Here is a 25,832-nt window from a genome sequence, read left to right on the forward strand (position 1 = left end):
GGATTGAGCGTCCGGCGCAGAGCTCAACCGGGAGGCTGAACTTCAAGGAGGGGAGATGTGATCCCGGATGAAACGCCTAGAGCGGAGTTCCGCTGGGGAGACCCTCCTTGTTGATCCCAGATGAAACGGCTAGTTGGCTGAAGTTGTAAGGGGAGCGCCTCCCCTTTCCTTCGACAGGAGTCTCTCAGTCATATGCCAAGGAGGAGGTCCGCGATCCATGGCAACCTGCAGCTCCGGCTTGGCAAATTCCATCGTACCTGCACCTGTATTTATAGCCAAGCTGCGGCCCCCTGGTAGTTCCGATACGGGTGGCTCCAATAAATGCAGGCGCACTGAATCCGGAGCCGTTCCGGCTCCCGAGGCGTATCTCCCCGCGATTTCCTAAGCGTCATTCTCCTTAAATCGCATTCTTTGTGCAGGACGATCCGGGTGACGTATACCCCTAGGTCCACGTGTCTCCGCTCGCGCCCAGGCCGCATCCTCCTCGAAGAACCCGCGTATCGCGGCCGCTCAACTAACACTCCTCACCAGCAGCAACTGGCGATCCGATTTCCCAGGTAACGCATTAATTAGCGTTTAATACCCTTCTCGTGTTCCCCCCAGGCAACGCTTGGAGGAGAGGAGAAACACGGTCGCGGCTGGGCACAGAGAAACCCCGATGGGCGGCGAGCGACAAGTGGCCGACCAACGAGTGGAATGTCCCGAGGCTCGGCCCTCGGATGCCTGGCTAACCCGATGATCATCCCGGGAGCAGACTAGCCGGAAGCCCCGACCGGTCGCCTCGGCTTGCGCCAGCCTTGGCCGACCAACGAGCGGAATTTCCCTGAGGCTTGACAACCCTCAGATGCCTGGCTAACCCGATGATCATCCCGGGAGCAGACTAGCCGGAAGCCCCGACCGGTCGCCTCGGCTTGCGCCAGCCTTGGCCGACCAACGAGCGGAATTTCCCTGAGGCTTGACAACCCTCAGATGCCTGGCTAACCCGATGATCATCCCGGGAGCAGACTAGCCGGAAGCCCCGACCGGTCGCCTCGGCTTGCGCCAGCCTAGGCCGACCAACGAGTGGAATCTCCCGAGGCTCGGCCCTCGGATGCCTGGCTAACCCGATGATCATCCCGGGAGCAGACTAGCCGGAAGCCCCGACCGGTCGCCTCGGCTTGCGCCAGCCTAGGCCGACCAACGAGTGGAATCTCCCGAGGCTCGGCCCTCGGATGCCTGGCTAACCCGATGATCATCCCGGGAGCAGACTAGCCGGAAGCCCCGACCGGTCGCCTCGGCTTGCGCCAGCCTTGGCCGACCAACGAGCGGAATTTCCCTGAGGCTTGACAACCCTCAGATGCCTGGCTAACCCGATGATCATCCCGGGAGCAGACTAGCCGGAAGCCCCGACCGGTCGCCTCGGCTTGCGCCAGCCTTGGCCGACCAACGAGCGGAATTTTCCTGAGGCTTGACAACCCTCAGATGCCTGGCTAACCCGATGATCATCCCGGGAGCAGACTAGCCGGAAGCCCCGACCGGTCGCCTCGGCTTGCGCCAGCCTAGGCCGACCAACGAGTGGAATCTCCCGAGGCTCGGCCCTCGGATGCCTGGCTAACCCGATGATCATCCCGGGAGCAGACTAGCCGGAAGCCCCGACCGGTCGCCTCGGCTTGCGCCAGCCTTGGCCGACCAACGAGCGGAATTTTCCTGAGGCTTGACAACCCTCAGATGCCTGGCTAACCCGATGATCATCCCGGGAGCAGACTAGCCGGAAGCCCCGACCGGTCGCTTCGGCTTGCGCCAGCCTTGGCCGACCAGCGAGCGGAAGAATTTCCTGAGGCCTAACCCTCGGATGCCTGGCTTAGCGCCGGAAGAATTTCCTGAGGCCTAACCCTCGGATGCCTGGCTTAGCGCCGGAAGAATTTTCTGAGGCCTAACCCTCGGATGCCTGGCCTAGCGCCGGAAGAATTTCCTGAGGCCTAACCCTCGGATGCCTGGCTTAGCGCCGGAAGAATTTCCTGAGGACTAACCCTCGGATGCCTGGCTTAGCGCCGGAAGAATTTCCTGAGGCCTAACCCTCGGATGCCTGGCCTAGCGCCGGAAGAATTTCCTGAGGCCTAACCCTCGGATGCCTGGCTTAGCGCCGGAAGAATTTCCTGAGGACTAACCCTCGGATGCCTGGCCTAGCGCCGGAAGAGTTTCCTGAGGCCTAACCCTCGGATGCCTGGCTCAGCGCCGGAAGAGTTTCCTGAGGCCTAACCCTCGGATGCCTGGCTTAGCGCCGGAAGAATTTCCTGAGGCCTAACCCTCGGATGCCTGGCTTAGCGCCGGAAGAATTTCCTGAGGCCTAACCCTCGGATGCCTGGCTTAGCGCCGGAAGAGTTTCCTGAGGTTTAACCCTCGGATGCCTGGCCTAGCGCCGGAAGAACTTCGGGAATCAAAAGTCAGCAAGAAGCAACCAAGAGCTAAAAAAAAAAAAAAAAAAAAAGAGGACGAGGGCGAGATGAAGAAATATTCAATGTGCATTAATTTTCAGGGCCGAGGCCCATACAATTGGGCAAAACGCCGACATACAAAAATAAAAAAGACAATGAAAGGTACAAGAGGTCAGCTTGGAGGAACTCCCGGGTCGGGAACGCCGGGCTCGTCCGCGGGAGGTAGGGAAGCAGCAGGAGAACCAGCAGGCGATGGCGCCGGAGAGGAGTCCAGGAGGGAGATCTCGCTCAGGTCAACTTCGGGATACTTAGCCGACACCCTTGCCAGGCCCTCCTCGAAGCCCAAGGTGAAGGCTTCGGCCCCCGCGTCCGACGCGTCATGGACAAACTCGTCAGACTGGCGATAGGTCCGCACTACCTCCGACATATCATGGGCGAACTCGGCGGACTGGCGATAAGCCTCTACCGCCTGACGCCCGATTTCCGCCCTCTTCTCGGCCAGCTCCGCCTCAGCTCGCTCCATAATCTGAGCCTTGGCCTCCAAGACCTTCGCCACAATCCGGCCTTCGGCCTCAGAGGAGACCCTCAGCAGATCAGCCTGAGCCTCTTTATGCTTCGCCTCGGTAGCAACCCGAGCGGCCTCGGCTTCCTTCAGGCGCGAACGGAGCTCTTGGACGTCCGTGCATGACTTCTCCAGGGCCGACTCCAGTTCGCCTAGTTTGGCTTCAAAAGAGCGGATTCGGTCGCAGGCGTTGTCGGCAGACCGCTGGACCTTCTCCCACCGCTCCCGATAGTCCGCGATCTTCCGGGACTGCTTTTCAGCCCGTTCCTCCGCCTTCTTGACCCTGCTTTCGAGGCCCGAGGCGGCTTTGAGTTGCTCCCGAGCCTCTGACAGTTGCTCCTCCAGGGCGGCGAAGCCGAGTGCCCGCTCTTCGGCCTCCCGGAGCCTCGCCTCGAGGTCCCCGGTCGTCCTGCCTGCCGCAGCCCGGCCTCCCTCTTCCATTGCTTTCAGCCGGTCCTCGGCCTTCGCCAAAAGCCCCGCCTGTTCCTTGTAGCACTCCTCCAGACGGATCATGTACTGGGCGAGCTAAGAAATAGGAAAAATAAGGGAGTCAGGCGGAGAACAACAGAGCCAATAAATGGTGAAAGACGGCCAGAAGAACACTCACCGACATGAGACAGACGCAGCTGGCGGCCCCAACGTCAGAGACATCCAACTCCCGGACCCGCCGACGGTCCTTCTCCAGCAACACTGTTTCGATGAGATTTCGGGCGCCATCGGTAGTGAAGGCAGACCCCGATTTCTCCCCGGAGCCGGATGGTGGTTCTGCAGCCTTACCCTTATCCATCGCCTGGGGAAGAGTCCGGCTGATCGCGCTCGGGGCGGGGGTCGCCCCAGGAATTGATAGGGTCCCGCTCGGCCGGGGCCTCGGCGCGTCCCTCCTCGAGTCATCAGGAGCCGACCGAGTCGAAGGCCGGGTCGGGGACCGATCACGTCCGACCCGTCCGTCTTGAGCAGGCCCAGGTGGCACCTCCGGAGTAGCGGCAACCTTACCACCGGAGGGCTGATACAGCGTCAGCTGCCGGTCGGTGCCCACGACATCTCCCTGACCGGTGGGCCCGGACTCGTCGGTCGGCATCGGAGGTATCTCCTTACGGGACTTCTTCGCCGGTGGGGCCCCGCTCGGAAGAGCTCGTTTCCTCCTCCGGACTGCTTCCAGCAGGGACGCCCTACCAACAGCCTTCGACTTCACCGACCGCATGACGTCGTCGACCTCTGCAAGAAGGACGGGATGGTCAGGGACTGAGAAACCGAAAGGAAGAAGGAACGAAAGAGAAGAAAAGAGCTAAAGAAACGATGGCGGACTCACGGTCGGTGGGGACCGAGCTCAAACCGACGTTCACCAAGGTATCCTCAGAAATAAGGCGGCCCACCGGGGGAAGCTGGCCCTCGGCGACCAACCCCTTCAAGGCGGCGACGCCCTCGGATTCCTCCCTCGACAACTTCGACAGGCCAATTGGGGACTTCACCGGCGTCCCCCAGATTGCCCTGATTTCCCAGGAGGGGTCTGCATCAACGAAAAAGAAGCGCTCCTTCCAGTGGTGAATGGAGGTAGGACCCTCCTTGACAAGGCCGCACCCTCGCCGCGCTGCGAAGCACCACCACCCTTTGTCCTGGGGGTGGCCGCTCAGGCCGTAGAGCTCCCAGAAAACATTCAAGGTGGCGGGAATCGCATGCAAGCGACAGAGAACCTGGAAGACCGTCAGAGCACGCCACGAGTTCGGCACCAGTTGCGTCGGTGCCATTCCTAAACCCCGGAGCACCTGTAAGACTAGGTCTGAAGGGGGAAAGCGGAACCCGGCCTGGAGGATGCCCTCATTGATGGCGATCTTCCCTCGAGGAGGATGAGACATCCTCTTCTCAGGCCCTGGGAGCGTGACATTGCAGGCCTCGGGAAGGTGGTACCGAGCCACAAATCCGTCTAAGTCCTCGGCGACCAGTTTTGACTTGATGCTATCTGCTCCCACTTCGCCCATCCCTAATGGCCAATCTACGGTCAGGACGGGGTCAAGAAGGAGGGAAAGGCCGGAACGACTGGGGTGCACTAGTACAAAAAGAAAAAGTATGAAGAGCTCAAAGTAGAAGAGTGGGAAACTCACTTGAAGAGGAGGAAGAACGGCTCCGAGAGCGTCAAAGAAAAAGCAAGCGAACGTTTCGGCGGCAACAATGGTAGCGCAAAGGAGAAACTCGAAAATGTCCGTAAAGAAGAAGACGGACGGGGGAGGGCCCCCGATTAAATAGGCGAAAGGGCAAGTGACACCTCGATGACGCCAGAAGACGCCTGGCCGCCGAAGGGTCGCTCGCACCCCAAAGGCGAATCGACACCATTAAGGAAGGATGTCCGCCGAAATCCTCAGGTTGCCAGGTCAGCAGCAACCGCCATACGCCATAAAGAAGGCGGGAAGCTTGAAGCGCGCGCGCCTCTCCGAAGGATGGCGGCAATCTCGAAACATCACTCCCTTCACCTGTTCCCCTTCTGGTTCCAGGCTCGGAAGTGGGGGGCTACTGTTATGGGGGAATTGAGCCGCCATGCCCCACGTGATCGGCACGCGTATCCAGGAAAGCTACAGCTGCCCTATGATCCAGCACTCCGACCCCGAGTCGGACCTCCTCGGCTCCGCAGCCCGACCCCGGGTCGGCTGCCCTATGATCCAGCACTCCGACCCCGAGTCGGACCTCCTCGGCTCCGCAGCCCGACCCCGGGTCGGCTGCCCTATGATCCAGCACTCCGACCCCGAGTCGGACCTCCTCGGCTTCGCAGCCCGACCCCGGGTCGGCTGCCCTATGATCCAGCATTCCGACCCCGAGTCGGAGATCTTTTGATAACGACAGGCTATTCTCCAGAGGCACGCCGCGGCCTCCTGCTCCACTACTCCCTGCAACGGCTGTACCCGATGCTGCCCACGATCTCCTGTATCAACCGTACAAAGCGGAGCTCCACTACGCCCTGCCATGACCGTACCCAGCGCTGCTCCACGACGCCCCGTAACGGCCATGTCAGTGGCCATTCTATCGTGCCCCACGACGACAAACCCCCCTGAGAGACCTCCCAGCCAGGTATATATGCGGCTGGGGGGAGAAGGGGGGGGTAAGCAATACCTCCCAGAGCACTCTCTCCCACTTGTGATTATCATCTCTCCTCCTCCAATCTCCTCTGACTTGACCGTCGGAGGGCCATCACCACCCTGGTGGTGGTGCAAGGCTTGTTTGCAGGTTCCTTGGCGGAAGGTGGAGCGCAACCAGCACCAACCAAGACAACTCAGGCGGAACCCCGTTCACACCGTCGTGTCAATCGTTCTCGGTTTGGACCACCAGCAACAGATGTCATCTAGAAAAACAAACTAGAATCATTTCTAAATCTGAAAACATTGTTTCCACCTCTTAGTCCTTGAAAATTCTTCACAAGAACCTATTTGGATCTCTAGGATAGTGAACCTAGGAGATAAGCTTCTTGATTTTGTAATTATGGATGATTTCTCAAAACTAACGTTGGTTTTGTTCTTGGCACTTAAATTGAAATATTTTTTGCTTTGGCACAAACTTACAAAAGGTTTCAAATGAAAAAGGTTTACAAACTATGAAAATAAAGAAGTATCATGGCACAGTTTGAAAACCAATTTGTTGATAAGTTTTGTACAGAAAATGGTATTGAATACAATTGTTCTTGCACCAAGAACACCATTACATATAGGGGTTATAAAAAAAAAACATAAAAATAGAATCCTTGAAAAATTTGTGTAATAACAATGCTTCGTGATAGTAACTTGGTTAATTGATTTTTGCTATCATCATAGATTGTCATATTATAAGATTTTCTATTAAATCTATTTTTGAAGAAAAACCCTTGTGAACTCAAAAAAAATAGAAAATCAAAAGTTGCATACTTTCATATTTTATAGTTGTACATGTTATGCTGTCAACAATGAAAGATATGCTAAATCCATTAAAACAAATATTTCTTTGGATATTACACTTCAAGCAATGCATATAGAATATTCAATGAAAAGATACTAGTTGTAGAAATATCAATTCATTTTATTCTTATTAAAACTAGATCTTTTATTTAGAATATAGTTTATCATTTTGCTTCTATGTAACAATCTGAATTATGATAGAAACAATTGTTTAAGAAAATTTGATTAAAACTTAGCTAGCATGTCTTATTGATAATTATCTTAAGTAAATAGAATCTAAGCTGAATTAATTCTGAAAACAAAAAATTGATTTAACCTTGATGAATCTTCCTATTAACTCACATGCTTGTCCTTGAACCATCTTGCTTAATGAAACTATCTCTTTAGTTCAAGTGATATGTGCATGCTTGTATCTAGGCAAACTCTTGAGTAAAGTGACTCAATATTCAATTATTGTCATATCTTATGTTGAGTCATCTAGTTAAGAAATACGTTGTATGAATATTTTGTATCTTGAAAAAACTAATAACTTTCTTTCAAGAAAGAAAAAGATTTTGTTAATAATGCAGGATCCTTGAGCAAGAAAATGAGAGATTTCAACTTGAAGGACACCTCCACGTAAGATACAATAAACATTCATATGCAAACAAGAGAGAGGACCTTCTTCAGTCAAAAGTTTACACATAAGAAATCTTATTGTTGCATGATTAAAGTCTTTAATTTTTAATTTCTCGATATCGTGTCTATATATGTATTGATTGACTTATGCTTTTAGAAATTGTTTCATGGTTTGCCCAAACTGAAATATACCTTTGCCTACGTGATGCATAACCATGAAATACACAAGTTTATACTTAAAATTTTGATTTAAAATAACTTGTGAGAAGCTATGAATGCTTGAGCATAATTAGATTATTTCTTTATTCTACTCTTTCATGAAAATTACTTGAGAATAATAAAAAGAGAGAGAGATAAAGAAAAGAAAATGAACATTAATTAAGAAAAGTATAACTCAAGTAAAAGCAAATACTCCAATCTTAAGGAAAGACAAAACAAACATAATATATTCGGCACATTTGTGAGACTTGTGTGAGCATTCTTTTAGAAAAGATAAAATCAGTGCTAAATTGTATTTAAATAGGGAGAACTTTATTTGAAAAGAATTGATTTTAATCCTTGACATACTTGTTTTTAATGCTTTAATGGTATGCATACTATATTTCACATGTAGCATGATGTTTTGAATTGTGAGTTTTCAATATTCGAAAAAAAAATTGAGAATTTTGTTCAAATATAATTTGTAATGCTCTATACCTAGATAATTTGATTGAAACATGTTTCTATCAACAACAACATCATTTTCTTTTAGTGAATATCTTTTAAAAAATAAAAGAAAAGAACAATCTGAATTTGCAAATTAGGCAGAATGAATTAATTCGAATTTATCTTTTATTTTGCCTAACATTGGTACATAATGTTCTGATACATGTTAAAATGTCCTCCAATTTGTACCAAAACTCAATATTAAAAATAAAAATTCTGAATGTGCTCTGATGTGCTTGAAATATGTATTTTCAGTCTTAATGACTTAAGATGAGCTACAATGTAGAAGATACATATCTCAAATTATAAATTTTGAAAGCCTCCTTGAAAATTCTTATGAAATTCAGAATATGACATAGTATAAAAGTTTAAACTCCATATAAAATGCTTATATCTTTACATTTTTTGTAATTTTTATTATATGCTTCAAAGATTGCATCATGCTGGAGAATACTTTACTATGATTCTTAGAAAAAAACTACAGCTTAAGAAAAATAAAATTAATTTTGATACCTTGTTTGTTTGCTCCGATACGCATATGAAACATATCATTTTTTATCTTATAAGTGTACTGAAATTGATCTAAATGATGTCAATGATCTTGATTGCGAACAAATGTTTCTAAACATATGATGTTTTTTGATATTAAAAAGATTTATCGTGCTTCATATATACATTGCTGAAAAACTATGATTAAGAAATTAATATTTTGAATATACACTCCTGCATAATTAAATGCTTTTATCATTAAAAAGAAAAGCTATTTTTAAGAAGAGAGTTAATGATCCTGAAGCTTAAAATATTTCAACTCACTCCAATAATTCTTATAGGAAAGAAAATGTAATTACTTTTGAAAGAAATTTGAGCTTCAAAAGAATTATTTTCTGATTAATATTTCCATACATATTCAAAAAAAATTAAGAGAAAATATAATTTATTCTTGAAAGATTAAAAAGAGTGATTGCTATAAATTTTAAAAAATTCTGGATCACTCTACATTCTTGATATTATAGAAGAAAAGAAAGTTTGAAAGAAAATGCATCTTTTGAGGGGGAGCTTTAAATACTCAATCTCTTTATTGAAAATTATCTTCAAACTCTAAACTCTCAAATGGAATGATTAATTAAGGAGGAGAGAAAATTTCAGAGGGAGAGATCATATAGAACTTAATCGTGTAAATTCACAACTAAAGATAAGAGAAAGAATACTAAATGTAAAGTGGTATTAAACTTTGTGCTTCATTGAATATCTTTTAAAAATTGGATTTTCATCTATATTTATCGATAAATCATTTATTTCTGAAAATTAATTGAAAAGGATTCCATCTGTCTTAGTATCAAAAATTTATCTTGAAATCTACTTATGTGTTCTTATTGGGTTGCACTTTAGTGTTTCAATCCTAAACCAATTCATTTTAATTGATTTTGATGCTACGATCTTTAATGGAGTAAAATAAAGTCTTTAAAAGAGCTCTAAAAGAACTTTCAAAATCTTGAATTTTATGTATCCTACATTGCATAAATTCATATTTTGATATCTATGCTCCAATACTTTTATATCATGAAAGAACTTTGAAGTCATTAAGAATTAAGGATTCAACATAATCTTATGTTTTTCGAGTATATAAGTTTTGATCTTTATCTGCTCTTATACTATACTCTGAAAATTAATTAGATTGCTCTTATTTTGCTATATACTTAATATATTAAAAAAAGAGGTGTTGGATTTTCATTCGTGCCTTTTATGAATATTATTCTTGATACTCCTTGAAATAACTTGAAAAAGATTTCATCTATACTTGATTTGAAAACTATCTTTGAAATCTACATTTAGAGATCTCTTCTGGCTCACATCTTAAATGTCTTCATTTTTAAAGTCAAACTTTTCATCCTTGATTTTGATGTGATCCAATCATAATTTTAAAACTATCTTAATTGGCTTTGATCTGTACTCATTATCTTGTTCTGACAGTATTGCCTTGAGTCACATAATTCATATTCTTGCAATAATTTGGCATGCAATGAATGAAATATTGTCTTGTGCTTAATATTTCATTATTTTGCAATCTTTTTTATGCTGTCAAAAGGGAAAAAAATATCTAAGTATATGCTCATAATGAAGCATGTTCATTATGACTAGTGTCTTCTAGATTTTGTATTTGTTTTAACTAGTATCTACTCTTTGTTATTGTCTGCATTTCTTCTCTAAAATATTATACTTTTGGCAAAGATGATGAAATACATTTTTTCTTTACTCATGATCTTTGTGTCATTACAATACTATCCATTGCTATTCATTCTTTTTGATGATGACAAAAAGGGGGAGAAAGTATAAGAGAGAAACTAGAAGCAAATTTTATAAGAAAGATAATTTTATAAAAAAAAGACCGTATAAGGAAGAAAATATAAAAGGTATATATTGTATACTTACGGGGGAGACATGTATTATACACTTAAGGGGGAGACATTTGACAAAGAAAAAATCTGAATCTGGCACATAATCATAGAGATTTTTCTTGCCTTGATACATAGCTTGAAACTCTTGCTTTAAGGGGGAGCAAAGCTAAACTTCATTAGGCATTCTACTTGGATAAGATAGGGGGAGCTTTTGATTTATTAATACATTCTCTAAATTGGACTATTTGAAACTTTTACACCAAAAGCATTTTCTATACATTAAATCTTACTTCTCACATGAATATCAATTTGCTTATACTCAATATTTTGTAATCATCAAAAAGGGAGAGATTGAGGATCCTAGTGTTATTTTAATGCTTACAAAGCCATTGAGGCCATATGGAAGTGTTAATGCTATTAACTCAATTAATCCAGTACATAAGTGAGTAAGGAAGAAAGATTTGATACATCCTTGATACGCTTTGCTTGATATATTTAAAAAATCTTCAAGAGTACATCTAAAAATAAATTATATTGGAAGAACTTGAGAAAAGAACTAATTTACAGTTTAATATGCCTTAGAGTCAAGTTATTTTGATTGAAGCTTAACTCTGTCATTTACATGCTTAATGAGCTTAAACTTTAATGTGCCAAGCATCCTAAGGAGAAAGAAATGATTTGCAATGTTGTTACTTCTTTTTTATGTTTAATGTGCAAATCTAACCTAAAGATGCAGAAAAATAGGGTTAGAGTCGATCCCAGAAGAGATGGAGTCGATCCTAGCACAATTTGGCACACTTTGGCACATTCTGGCACAAATGGCACAGATCTCGGGTCGACCCCAGAAAAGCTCAGACCGACCCCAGCTCGGGTCGACCCCAGAAAAGCTCGGGCCGACCCCAGCTTCAGCCATCTGAAAATATAGCCTTCTGAAATTTACTGAGAGGGCCGATCCCAAGTTTCCTTGAGTCGACCCCAGGTGGAACCGACCCTAAAAAAGCTTGAGCCGACCCCAGCCTGATGAACAGTAACTTGAGTCGACCCCAAATTTACTCGGGTCGACCCCAGCATGGGTGACAGCCCAACGGCTAGTTCTGCAGAATTATTTTTTAAGTCCCCAACGACTATAAACGGCTACTTTCTCCATTCCAACGATAGGAAAGTGTTCTTTAGAGGTTGGAGAAGTATTTAAGAGGCACTACTCATCAGAGGAAGTAACCTTTTGGAAATCAAGAAGCACATTCAAGAGAAAACCCTAGAAAAGCAAGCCTCATTCAATTGCTTCATCTTAAGAGCCAAAAAAAAAATGGTTGAGCAATTTCAAAGAGTCATCAATAGCTCCACCAACCCTTATGAAGTGAAGCAAGCTTGATAAAGAAGAGAATAGCTCCTCCAAAGCGATAAACATTCTCTAAACTCTTCTTTGTAGTTTATAATTGCCTTATTTACTCTTTTAGGAGCTTTCATTCTTTACTTATTACTCTTGTTGTAAGGTTTATTGGTAAGCCCGTAAAACCAACATTGTAGGTTGTTGGTGAGCCCGCAAAACCAACGTAGGTTATTGGTGAGCCCGAAAAACCAACTCAGGTTATTGGTGAGCCCGAAAAACCAACTCAGGTTATTGGTGAGCCCAAAAAATCAACTTAGGTTGTTGGTGAGCCCGCAAAACCAACATTGAGGTTTATTGGTGAGCCCGGAAAACCAATTGTAAAAGTTTTGGATTGTGAGCCTGGAAAACAATCCAACTGTAATCCGACGGATTATAGTGAATTCCCAAGGAGAGGCTTGGAGAGTGGATGTAGGTGCTTGGGATGCACCGAACCACTATACATTGTCTTATTTGTGTTGTGCATGTTCTTGTATTTATTCTTGCTTTATATTGATTTTTGCTCTAGGGTAAGTTCATACAAATAACTTAAGAAAGCTTCCACCGCTCTTAACAAGAAAACTTTTAAAGCACCAAAAAATTTAGAAAAATCCGATTCACCCCCCCCCCCCCCTCTTGGGTTGTCACCTTGGGCAACACTTCTAAAAACTGAAATTTTATTGATATAAGAGATTTTTTGGTAGAAAGTGATTTATAGGCAATCGACTACGTAGAGTTCAGAGAAGAAGAGAGGGTAGCCCTCTTCATGTATACCTATCTAGATTTATTAGTTTCATGCAATTACCATTAAGGACTAAAGTGCTGTTGTCATCTGCGGGGGCAAATGACACCATATCTTTTATGGCATCAATCACTGTATTACAAGCATGCAACTCAGGTGTATGGTACTATAATTTTCCATATGGATAGCTAGCTCTTTCTTTCTTCTTCCCTTGTCACATTACTTAACACTCACTACAAGAAAAAGAAGCTTTGGTGATATTTTCTAAGATTTTTACCGACGCTTTTAAAAGCATCGCCAAAGCGTCGGCTATGTTAAGGTGGAAAAAAAATTTGCCAATGCTTTTGAAAAGTGTCGTTAAAGGGTGAGCTTTAGCGACGCTTAAAAGCGTCCCTAAAAGCCGACGCTTATAAGCGTTGATCAGTTAGTGATACTTGAAAGCATCGGCTTTTAACTGCTTTTCTTTTTAGTTAGCGATGCTTTAAAGCATTGTTATAATTATTTTTAAAAAAAATATTTAATTTTTTTAGAGGTCATCCTCCTAATGCCATGGCGCCTTTCCTTTTAGCAAGCTCAGAAAATCAAAATTAATCCAAAGCCATAAGCCCTGTAGCACAGAAAGATGTGATTGGGTAATCTAAAACCATTCAGGCCACTTAAAATTGCCATATTCATGAAAATGGGATAGAGAGTAATCAAAATTTATTTCCAAATTTATGCAAATACCAAATGAAATGATTCACAGATCGTTCAAAGTACCTGCATTGACTCTCTCTCTCTCTCTCTCTCTCACTTTTTTTTTAAAACAAAAGCTGCATTGTTTCTCAACATACCAAAATTTACAATTCAAAAAGCAGAAACTAAAACAAGAATCATAATTTTCAAAAAATATTTAATTAAAAAGAACAGAATGACAAAGAAGCTGACCTTCTTGAGCGCCAACCTCTGCAATTTGGGCACCTCCTCCATCAACCGGGCCTTGGTGCGCTGGATCTTAGCATTCATCGCTGCCATTGTCACCCTATTTTTCTTCCCGGCATCCATCTCCCATTTCTACACAATAGATCCATTAATCAGGAAAAGAAAAAGTGTGCCACTAAGGGAACATCAGAGAAAAGAAACCTTAGAAGGAAGAAAGAGGAGGAGGACCTGGAGGGCGGTATCGATGTCGGACTCGACGGCGGCGAAGAGGAGGGTGAAGGCATCATTACCAGAGACATTCTTTACGTGCTGCTTCTCAACGCCACAAAGAGAAGTGGAAAAATAGGAAGGGAGCTGAGGATAAGGCCGCCTTCCACAGGCCAGCCCACCAACTGCCGCCGCCGCCGCCTGCGATGATGGAGAGGGAGGAAGAGTAGTAGAGGCAAAAGAGGTCGGAAATGGGAGGTAAGAGGATGATTTGAGGAAGAGGAGGACTTGGTTGGGGAAGATTGGTCTCAGATCGAGAAAGAGCGATGGAGAGAAAAGGGGACGAGCACTACCAGAAAACACGCGTATAGTGACGGAGATTCCCGTCACTATACCGTGTTTCCGGTTACTAATATGGAATTTGTGACCGGAGCTCCCGTCACTGACTTCGTTACAAAAACACGCGTCGCTAAATTCTCCGTGACGGCGGCGATTCCCGTCACTAACCTCCGTGACAGAACCGCCGTCACTAAGCCGTTACAAATTCAAGAATTAAATATTTAAGAAATTATGTATTTCCCGTCACTATCCAGTTGCGGAGTTAGTGACGAAGGCAACTTCGTCACTGATTTTGTCACAGAATGCGGTCACAAGTTTGGTCACTAATCTGTCACGACCTTTAGTGACAGATTTAGTCGTCACAGACATGGTCACACATTTTGTCACTACATTTGTCATTAATCCCGTCACTGACCTAGTGATAAGTTTACGGTCACTAATTGGTTACAAACGCGCTGAGCAAAATCAATTTTTATTGACCAAAATCCGTCACAATACTTGGTAAACAATTTAGTAACCAAAATTTGGTCACCGATCACAATCTAATAACCTGGTACATTTGGTACATTGATTGGCACATAATAATAATAATAGTAATATCATTAATAGCAAAGGCATTCAACATTACGCAAAAGTCATTTTAAATGTCATTCAAAATTGGCATCAACATGTCCTGAATCCATCAAAATCAAAGTCTAAAAATATGTCATAAAGATCAACAGAGATTTCATTCCTCCTAGGAATGCAAAGACCTATCATCTAAGGCAAAAACAATTATAATGAAGCATGATCAGCAGAATCAGAATCACCATTACTCCCCCGATCTGCATGCCTTGGTCCAAAGCCAATCTCTTCTCTCATCTTTTGAAGAACCTCCTCTTGCCATTTTTTCTTTTCCTGCTCAAGAATACGTAGAAGGTCTTCATGAGTGTACAGCTCTGGAGCTTGACCTGTAGAGGTGGAAGCAGATGATGATTGCCCAATAATTCCAGTGAGATCCTCTAGGGGACTAAAGCCATAGACATGGCCATGAGTTGGGACATCAGTTGCGTCAAACCACAAGTCATAATCACGTGGAGGAGCATCTGAGGTGGAGGCATCACCATATTTTTTGGAGTATTCAGCTGAATACTTTGCCTGCAAGTTGATTTAAAAGAAGAGAAAAACATTATGGTGGATCAAACAAGAGATAAACATGAGCAAGCTCAATAATATTTATGAATTATAAAAAAATTATACTTACCATGACAACTTCACTTCTCTTATGAGTGAAAGCATTCAAAATGGAATTGCTAACTAGGGGAATGAGCAAAACTTTGGACCCGTTGTACAACCAATATTTCACCTTTGCCCATCAAAATTGTTTTCCTAATTCAACCTTTCTCATAAGCCGGATCGTATTGTGCAGGATAGAATCCAATATTCCAGACACCTGAAAGCCAATAAGGTCAAATTTTTCATACGCATTTGGCAGTACAAAACCGAAGATATCATTTAAAGAGATCGAGTGCAAACCGTAAAAATGCCTCCAATGATAGCACATACATTTGTAATGAAGTGCGAGAAGGATTTTGGAACTTCAGTTACCAAGACCTGAAATTCAAAATAACGATGAGCTCACAGATTTTGAATTTGGTAAATGTGTATCCAAGTGTCAGAAACCAGCCTGCATAGGAGAGGGCTCAAAATGGAATTTGGCAGCAGGAATATGCAGACTGTGCACCAAACTACTGTGGGCTGTATACTCATACTCCTCTAGCAATTTAAACTCCCGAGAAGATTTTCTTGATGCTATCTCAGTCTTTACCAATTGAAGGTAATGCTCAATCTGCAAATCCAAAGAGGGTACATTTAGATCTCTCTTCACAGCCTCTGTTTCATAATCGGCATGGTACAAATAGGTAACTCCTGTTCATTGCTATCTGACAGGTGATTAACATTAGAAACATCAAAACAGTGTAAATATAGGAAGTCAATATTTCACTTCCTGTCCAATTCCTCGAAAATAAGTTATGGCTTGGTGTTCGTGCTGCTAATGCTAAACTAAGCGTCAACTACTGATATCATGATGGAGCATCAAACAGTAACAAGGTATCTGATCAATCAAAAAATTTTAAGTACATAGAAATGGTTCCGAGACTTACAGTAACATTTGCATTAACATCATAGAAGATTCTGCAAACTCAAAATGGTGAATGAATTCAATGCAGAAGCTTATTTTACCTTTTTGACAAGCACAAAACCTTCTATTCTACACCCACTAGTCAATGGCGCAGGCCGTTTTGCTGTATCGATGGTTTGACCAGATTTGTCATCCAATGCTAGTTTATGGAACTCTCTTGGAACAGGTGCAACCAGAGTTTCCATTGCCTAAAATTAAGAACTCCAAACAAGCAGTTAAACCAGTTAACAGGGCTAACAAATAAAGTGACAATGCATATGCCTAACTCTTATGATAGACGAGTACACTATAAGGCAATGATGTGCAATGACAGTGCCGATGATTAATTACTGCACATCAAATCTAAATCGAAACAATAAGCATACCACAACTAAACTTTCTGTGTCCCGTTCTCCATAATAAGATTCATGTTCATGGTGGCCATGATTTTCCCTGTGGCAGATGATATAGTAATCACAGTTATTTAACTAAACAGCAAATAAGATATAACAACATGACCATTAACATTCTAAAAGACTACTTGCTAGCCCAGGAAAATGGAAGACAGCAGAAGTTAATTGACAACATCAACAAAAGCTAATTCAGCCTCGTAGAAAATGTAGTACTTGAAATTTTATAAGCATGAACGACAACAATTAAAAGCAACTAAGACAATTTTAAACATATCAAAAGTACATAAAACAAATTTGCAGGCAAATTTTACTTATGCACGAAGCTCAGAGGACTAGGTTGCCCGTAACATCAAGTATTTACTCAGTGCTCACTTGTTTCTTCCTTCATTAATAGGATTTTTAAATATCTATGTTGCATAAGGCTCACATAGAGGAATTTTAGCACAATTTCTTTTCAAACAATAGGAGTTCTAGAAGCAGAGGTGAGGCATATTAAAAAATAAAAATATCTCAGGCTAAATATTCCTCCATTTAAGGGATCAAAATAGATGGTCGTGCTAAAGGAGGGTTGAAAAGAAACATATAGAATTTGAGCATGCTTAAGATAATTCAATGTATGACTAAAACTAAATAATATTCTCTCCCTGATACCTGTTACATTGAACCCTTATTTTTGGGAGACCTACTGTTCCGAGCTCTCTCGCTGCCCCACCACCTCTCTCTCTCTCTCTCTTTCTCTCTCCGGGCTTGGGCAAAATCTACCGGGATCGAGCTTGAAGAGGAGGAGGAGGAGAAAACTCTTACCGGTGACTGTGAGTCGGTGACCGGAGCCGCGGAGGTTGCCGTCCGGGGGAGAAGGACGCGAAGAGCCGCCGGCCGGTCGTTGAAGAGGCGACGACACCGAGAGGAGGCGGCTATCAGGCTCTCAGCGAGGGAAAAGGGGGGGCGGGGGCGGCGGCGGCGGCGGCTCTCAGCGAGGGAGGGGGGCCGGCGGCGGCGGCTCTCAGCGAGGGAGGGGAGGCAGCGGCGGCTCTCAGCGAGGGAGGGGGGGTGCGGCGGCGGCTCTCAGCGAGGGGGTGCGGCGGCGGCTCTCAGCGAGGGAGGGCGGCGACGGCTCTCAGCAAGGGAGGGCGGCGACGGCTCTCAGCGAGGGAGGGGGGGCGAGGGAGTGGGGGGGGGGGGGTGGGTGCGGCGGCGGCGGCTCTCAGCGAGGGAGGGGAAGGGAAGGGAAGGGAAAGGTTAGGATTTTTGTTAAGTCGGTTTGCAAGCCAAATTGTATATATAAGGCTGATTTGGGCTAAATCAGTTTGCAAGCCAAATTTCATATCAAATTATTTTTTATTTATAAGGCTGATTGGACGGGACTTGCAAGGCAAAAATATTTTTGAACTATAAAGCATGATTTCCGCGAGATTTTATATTTTGATCTTATTGGGTGTATTCATACCCGTACTGTATGAAGCACCCGTTCTCAGCAGAAAAAAAAAAAAAAAAAAAAAAACTATAAAGCATGATAAAAAAATTCTATAAAGCAGAAAACTTGCAATAGGGGTGCAAATGGGTCATGGCCGACACCATGAGATTTTAAAATGAGAAGAAGAAATTTGAGTTTTATAGAGAGTGATTGGAATTTGGATTATCGAAGAAATTTGGGCGGAACGGCGGGCACACTTAGTTTCATTTTGGATATTCCTCCTTTTATCTTTTCTTTTAATTTAGGTTTACTCAAAAATAATATTTTTAATATTTTTGGAATTAAAAATTAAATTTGGTGACAGAAATTTTTGTCAATAATCTGTTACTGCCAAAAATAATCTTTTAAAAATTTATAAATACTAGGGTTACTATATTTGTGACGGCTGCATTTGTCACTGTCTGGTTGCAATTTTGGTTATCATATTGCTGACAGATACCTCGTCACTATGATGGTCACTAAGGTTTGGCGCCCATCCTACCCGCGCATTCTGTGACCGGTCTGTCACTAAACGGTCACTAAGTTTACACCACGGTGACCAAATTTCTATCGGTCACTAATCCGTCACAAATAGTAACTGATAACGGTCCGTCACTAATGTCCCGTCACTATACGCGTGTTTTCTGGTAGTGGAGGTTAGGAATTTAGGAGGACCGGGGGGCATGCTGGAGGGTTTGGGGGCGGCTGGGGGGAGAATGGGACAATCGGCCTCCGATGATGCTTTTGAAAGCATCGTCGTTGGAAAATCAGCCTCCGATGATGCTTCGTTAGAAAATCGGCCTCCGACGATACTTTGCAAAGCGTTGTTTGTTATTTTGATTTCTGTCGATGCTATTTAGAAACGTCGCATATTTTGGCATGGCAGCCAAAATTACCAATGCTTCTCCTTAGCGTCGGTAGTTAGGTGTTAGAAAATATTGTTTTTTCTTGTAGTGACTATTCCTTAATTATTTCTAAACCAAATCTTAGATCTTAAATAATCAAATTTTCCACCGACAATCTACTTATCTTCTGTGATAGTGAGGAACCCTCTCTTGAAACTTAGAAAGCCTTCTTGAAATAAAATCAGAAGAGATAAACAAGGACCTCCCACTAACAAGAGCCAGAAAACCAAAACAAAAGGAGAACAGAAGGAGAAAACATCGGGAAGCTAGCAAATCCAGGATATCGTGCATTAAGCTTGAACAATTGATAAATACAACGGTTCTGTTCAGGAAGAGATGGAGGTGAAAGGTATAGACTTCTCACCTTTGCTTGAAGTGGTAATGAGAAGAAAGATTCCAGGATGGCATATGGCTGCTTCTGCCACTGCACCTAGAGGAAGGGACTAATGAACATCTTCTTTCGCTCTTCTCTGTAGGTGCAGGTGCAAATGCAACTATATGAAGGGACCATGGCTGAAAGATTTGGAGATATTTTAATCCTCTATACCTCTTCTCTCTATGTGTCTGGCCAGCGATGGACTCCTCGCCTCTGGAAGGCAGGCAGAAGGAGAGAGGAGGGGGGAAGGGGGCAAGGACAGAAGGCCTCTCGCTCTTCCAGCTTTTATGGAGGGGAAAAGGAGCACGTGTGACGTGTGGCTTATCCAGTAGCCTAGGGTTTGAGAAAGGCTTGTCCTCAGGTGTCACGTGAAGCGAAGGTACTTCACGTGGGATTGGTCTGCCGGGCCCATGGGGCGGGGGCTTGCGAAAGGAAGGCACTTCACGTGGGATTGGTTTGTCGGGCCAATTGGGTGGGAGCTTGTGACGTAGGCTTTGCTCAATTGGAATGGACGGGAAGGGTTTTTGGTGGCCAACCTTTCTGAAAATACTATTTAGATGGGAAAGAAGAAATTACTTAGTATGCTACGAAATTTATTATTTTTTAATTTTTTAAATATATTTATATCGGCAATGTATAATAATCTATTCTTAAAAAAATAAAAGGAAAGGTTTTGTTCGAGACCATGGTAGTGTAGATACCGGTGGTAGTATTGCTAGTGACTGAGATCTCTATGTGGATGGACAGCGAATTCGATAGTCTCCTATGTGTCCAATCATTTTAAGAATATTTTTTAAACGAAAAAGTGGAAGTTATGCGGTGCACCATTAGACTTGTTATTTTTTAACTTTTTTTTATATATTTATATTCGCACTATATAATACATCTGTTCTACATAAATAAATAAATAATAATAATAATAATAATAATAAAGGCTTTGTTCAAAGACCATGGTGGTGTAGATGCCAGTGGTAGTATTGCTAGTGACTGAGATCTCTAGCATGGGAATTATTGTTTTCCCGGCTGACTTGGTTTTGACTACTAGATGCTTCAGATCCTTTAAGGTAATATGAGTCAAGCTCTGTTAATATGTGACTTGGAAGATGGGCTATTCCAACCACCAGTTAGGAGCAGGAATTGGTCATGATATGGACTACTGGACCCCATGATCCACTATCTCCATAACTGTCCCATGATGCTTGTTAACTTGTCCCTTGGTATGCAAATTATCAAGGCTCTTGTGGGTCCACATAAAGCTAGGGTTGACCTCAAATATAATTTCAAATTACAGATTTTGTCATAAGTCTTCACTCATAATTAATTAAAGTTTTGAACTTGGCTTTGGTTGAGCTTATTCGAGCCTAATTTTAAATCTAGATAAACACAAGCATGTTTTGAATGGCTCGATATTCGAATTAAACTAGACTCAGATCGAGGCCTGGTCAATCTTGATTAACGCTTGAAACTCCTTGCCTCCTGTTACAAAATATAATCCATGATATATAGAACTTTCGAGCTATCGGGCCTTATAGCCTTGCAGTCCATCATATTACCATCCATTCTTTCAAAAGAGTAGGAGGAGACGAGAAAAATCAGATAATGAATTATAACATTATGATCAAACCATCACTGTGTTTTAGTAGTTGGGATTGATTAATTTCAATGGATCATTGTAAATAATACATTATCTATAAAAATTTTAACACTTATACATACTTTTTAGCCATATACCAAATTAAGCTTGGTCTAGCTAGGGTTAGCTCAGGAAGAAATAGGTAGGCATTGGTTGGCCCAACTTCGAGAATCTATAGGATGGAATAGATGGCCAGGCGATACTTACTTTCCTCCTTTCGCCCATCCGAAAATGATTATGGGGGAGATAGTTTAGAGAGAGTCATTCCCTTAACTATAGAGAAATACGAAATCTCATCCAACTCTAGTTTTATCTATTGAAAGATTCCTTGCGTGCATGGGCGCATTAGGGTGGGGGTAATGCTAGAATCCCTCATTAAGCTGGGGGGCAACATCAGTAAGGGAGAGAAAAAGAGAAGATTAGAACATATATAGACACATCGAATCCTTAGGTAACGCTACATAGGCATCCATTGATTAAGCTGGATTTTTTTTACCTTAATTAAGCTGCTTTTTTACGTCTAGGGTTTTTGTCATGTACACACATAGGCATACAAAAGGAGAACATCAGAAGACACCAAAACATTTTCATCCAAAATTTTCTCTAGCAGATGATTCACCATCAAGGCAAAATATTTTCTTATACTTTGCCAATTCTTTTTATATTTTTCTAAATTCAGCAATCAATGTTTTGTGCCTTTCGAGCAAAACTACATGTTCCCACTTTGATTACTTGAGTTCGATCTCAAGTTATGTTCAAGCATTCACTACAGTAAAAAGGAACAATGCCGACGTATTGATGCTGACGCTAGGTAGAAGCGTCAGTAATTTTGACTCCAGCACCGAAATTTGCCAATGCTTTTAAGTTGCGTCGGCAGGAAATGACACTAAATTGGGTCGGCGTGGAAAGCAAGCTATCCGACGATGCTTTTCGGAGGGCAAAAAAAGAAAAACCGTAGAAGCGTCATCAGAGGCAGGAGTGATAGTGGGGAGATGACACTAAAAAGCGCCATCAGACTCCCCATGACGCTCTATTACCAATCTTGTTATAAAAAAATCCAATCCTCCAGTAATGGAAACCTAGCCACTAAGAGAGAGAGAGAGGAGGAGGAGGAGATGGAAACCCTAGCCCCACATCTAGCCGTCTCCGAGGCCGCGAAGGTGATCCACACCCTGGAGGCCGATCCCGCTGGCGAGGAGCACCACCAGTTCATCCAGATCCAGTCGAATGCGCACCCGACAATGGGGGAGGCGCTGATGAAGCTAGCCGCGAAGGCGAAGGAGGAGGAGGACAACACGGGCGGCGAGAGGCAAAAGCTGAGGACCGAGAGGCAGGAGGCGAAGACGGAGGAGGAGGACGATGCAGGAGGGGAGGTGGACCCCCGTGCCGCAACTTCATCAACCAATTCCGGCGGCAGCTCGAGCTTCAACAGATCGACTCCATCGTGAGGTACAAGAAGATGCTCAATCGTGGGTTGAGATTTTTGCCTCTAATTTTTACTTCTTTTGTTGGTAAAAATAGGGAAGAAAAGAAACATCCTCAAATTGCATCGGTGGATCAAAATATGAATTTCAGTGGGCCATCTAGTATTTCTTCTTACAATGTGAGGATGCCTAAAACCAAAAAATCAATTGTTCTATTGTTGATATCAAGCTTTCTTCCTTCAGCAACCAGAATGTTCCTGAGATAGGGTTAAGTGATGTAATTTGTAATTTGTAAATAAAACCCCAGATGGAGTTTGGAAATCTTTTGCAGTTTATTATAATTTGCAAAAGAAACATCATTGATGTAATTTATTGTAATTTGTAAAAAAAATATCATTAGCACCTAGATGAGATTATATGTTCTTTTGTTGCAGCATCTTATTGATGGAGTTTGTAAAAGAAACATATTTTCGTGCTTAAATTTTCTGAGCATAATCATGCTGCTTCATCAACAACAGACCCCTCCAATTTTTGAAAGAATATTAGGTACGAAGTTGCTCGATAAAGGCCGATACTTATAAGCGTCAGCGGAAGCCAAGATAGCCCGACATTTATAAGCATTGGCAAAGCTTCCATTTTTACCGATGCTTTTTGAAAACATTGGAAAAAAAAAATTTCCACTCTCCTCCTACCGACGTGTTTGCGATGCTTTCAAAAGCATTGATGCCAAAATTACCAATGCTTATAAGCATCGGTATTGGCTCTAAAAAGCCCCGAAAAATATAAATTTTTTTGTAGTAATTATACATCCTTTGATATAGATATCTAAAATATTCTTTATCAATAAAATTGAAATCCTTAATTTTAAATCCCAATTTTTCTTTTAATCTTTTAATAGCTAGTAATGCGTCATCTTCATTCGATCCAACTTCATCAGTATCTAAACATCTCTAAACTCTTGCTACCTTTGATACCTCATTTTCTTCACCTAAGACAACATATACAAAAGATCAAAAAAATGCGTCATCCCTTAATTCAATACCGTAAATAGAAGGAGGAAGCACTAGTTTATGAACAACATAATAAAATATTAAGTAAAAAAAAAAAAAGATACATAATCAACAACAAAAAATGTATACGCATCAGAAAAGAAATAACAGCAATGAATCGAAATCTATAGTTCAAAGAAAAAAAAAAAGGTAAGAACAAATATTTTTCAAGTGGTGCATTGCTGACTAAAGAAAGCGAAGCAATTAATATAAAATTTAAACTTAATATCTCAGTTTTTTTTTCCGCAATCAGAACCACAAAGATAAAAAGTTCTTCCAACAGAGTGAGTATCTTGGAAAACTGATAAAAAAAAACAAGGAAAGCAAGTAAATTCCTTTTTTTTTTAATGAAGAAACATAAATAATGGGAATAAAAGAAATGTAGATTTTTTTTTAAGATAAACATCATCAATACAGCAACACACAGCAGAAGAGTCCAATTTTTTGAAGCTTTGGTTTGAAGGGCAGGCAGAAAAAAGCCATTCTAAGCCAACATATGGCCACACTCTCCATAGCCCGTTCTATTTTCTATAGGGATGGGGGGGTTTTTATTTTCCTTCCGGCCAACATTGGTCTTCATTCATCCAAAATCTCTCACCCAAAAAAAAGCAGCAGATCATGCTGCACTCCTTCCTCAAGGAAAAAAAAAAGTTTCCCTGAGGAATACCCAAAAAATCCCATCTTTCTGCCCAGATCCAGCATTTTTTTTTTCTAATGGGATTTTTTAATCCGATTTTAGCATCATCACAGCACACATAACAGCCATTTATTTTTTCCATATTTTTTTTCTGTAGCCAATCCTTCAACATCCTTCCAAGCTCCATCCAATCCAATGGGCACTGGGAGAACCTGAGTCAGAAGGGAAGCACAATCTCATTCGACTTTAGGATGATTGTGATTGGTGGTTGTCAGATCTTTGATATATTTGTTTTGAGAGTAGAGTTGAGGGCAGCTTGGACTGGTCTGAAATATGCTTGATGCGTATTGCATGCCAAATTTTAGTGCTCAAGGGGAAGAGATGGGTGATTACTATTTGTTTTTTTAGAGATATTTGGGTAATGGTGAGGCTATAGTTTTACCGACTAAGCATGTGTATTAAGGGGTAGGAAAAGGGAAGACCATCCGGTGTCCTCTAAAATATATTATTTTTTATTTATTTTTAGGTGCATTTAGGTCTGTTAAGCATGACACATCCCTTTCAAAGAAGGTGGAAGTGGAGAAGAAGCGGCAGTGGCCGCTGCAACGGCAGCATCATCTCTATTTTTTTTTATAACAGGGGGAAGAAGAGACGCCGTACAAAAAATACAGTGATTTTCATCAATGGGAACGTACAAATAAGATGGAAATTGTGTTTTTAATTAATGCAAAAGTACAAAGGCCTCCCCACCGAGCCTCCTTTCTGCAGCCCACTCATCCTCGTGAGAATAAATTCGACTTTACCGTCCGCGATCTGGATTGGATGCCGATTGATCGGCCACGCGGCGGAAGGATAGCGAGACACGCGTCACATAGAAGGCGTGCCTGGATCGCCCTTTGATGTAGCGTGTGGATTATTATCTGACTATATTTTGTCATTTTTATTAACTTGATAGATGCACTCGCACGTGTACTTGATGAAATCCTCTTGAATCATATTTATGGTAAAGCAAAACTGAGCAAGTTGGCTATGTATTTTCAAAAACGAACAAAACTGCTGATTGAGTCACCTCCTTTGCTGTGAACTCACTGTGTATCTGTTTCTCTATTGCTGTGGAGCATTTTGGCTTGTGATTATGTAGGCAATACTCATGTGAGATTAGTGTGAGGGACCGGTTTACCCCAAAAAAAAAAGCAAAACTGAACAAAGAGAATGCATTTGTCAAAATAGAAATATTATTGAATCATTGAATTGGAAATTAGAAGAAATTTGCATTATAGTATCCTAGGAATATGGATGTTTGTGATGAAGAGAGGCATAAAGGTGCTTAAGATGGAGCCTATGCAAAGTTGTATCCTATAACCATCCAATTTTCTGGATAATTCAATTGTTTATAAGATTTCCGACATCTTACTTTCATAGTTCTGAATCCCAGAATTTACTCTCATTATTTATTTGATTCAATTGATATCATAAATCAAATAAATGTCCGAATCAATCATTAATAAGTAAGAGTTACCTTATACCTATTGGTACTTGGCAGTGCCGGCTCGAGCCTTAGGCGACCGCCTGGCCCCGGCCCAGGGAAGGCCCCCAC

General features: G+C 42.6%; 2 protein-coding genes across 3 annotated transcripts; both read right to left on the minus strand.

The window, feature by feature from the left end:
- Positions 1-13,253: 13,253 nt before the first annotated feature.
- On the minus strand, positions 13,254-15,539 carry LOC113461118. Its single transcript, XM_039126984.1, has 6 exons — positions 15,530-15,539; positions 15,428-15,480; positions 15,096-15,321; positions 14,293-14,374; positions 13,867-14,194; positions 13,254-13,770 (listed from the first exon to the last, which is right to left on the minus strand). Exons 1-6 carry the CDS (start codon positions 15,537-15,539, stop codon positions 13,564-13,566), a joined length of 906 nt encoding a protein of 301 aa, XP_038982912.1. The 3' UTR covers positions 13,254-13,563.
- LOC120110868 (protein disulfide isomerase-like 5-4) lies at positions 15,065-17,776 on the minus strand. Of its 2 annotated transcripts, none has more exons than XM_039126770.1 (7): positions 17,563-17,776; positions 16,732-16,798; positions 16,408-16,554; positions 15,851-16,012; positions 15,730-15,777; positions 15,428-15,616; positions 15,065-15,321 (listed from the first exon to the last, which is right to left on the minus strand). In XM_039126770.1, the coding sequence occupies exons 3-6, from the start codon at positions 16,549-16,551 to the stop codon at positions 15,539-15,541; spliced, it is 432 nt and encodes a 143-aa protein (XP_038982698.1). In that variant the 5' UTR covers positions 16,552-16,554; positions 16,732-16,798; positions 17,563-17,776; the 3' UTR covers positions 15,065-15,321; positions 15,428-15,538. The 2 variants fall into 2 exon arrangements, with proteins under 2 accessions (XP_038982698.1, XP_038982697.1); XM_039126769.1 differs by having other exon boundaries at positions 15,700-15,777.
- Positions 17,777-25,832: the final 8,056 nt, after the last annotated feature.

The sequence above is a fragment of the Phoenix dactylifera genome, chromosome 5 (assembly GCF_009389715.1).
Source record: "Phoenix dactylifera cultivar Barhee BC4 chromosome 5, palm_55x_up_171113_PBpolish2nd_filt_p, whole genome shotgun sequence".
NCBI lineage: Eukaryota > Viridiplantae > Streptophyta > Magnoliopsida > Arecales > Arecaceae > Phoenix > Phoenix dactylifera.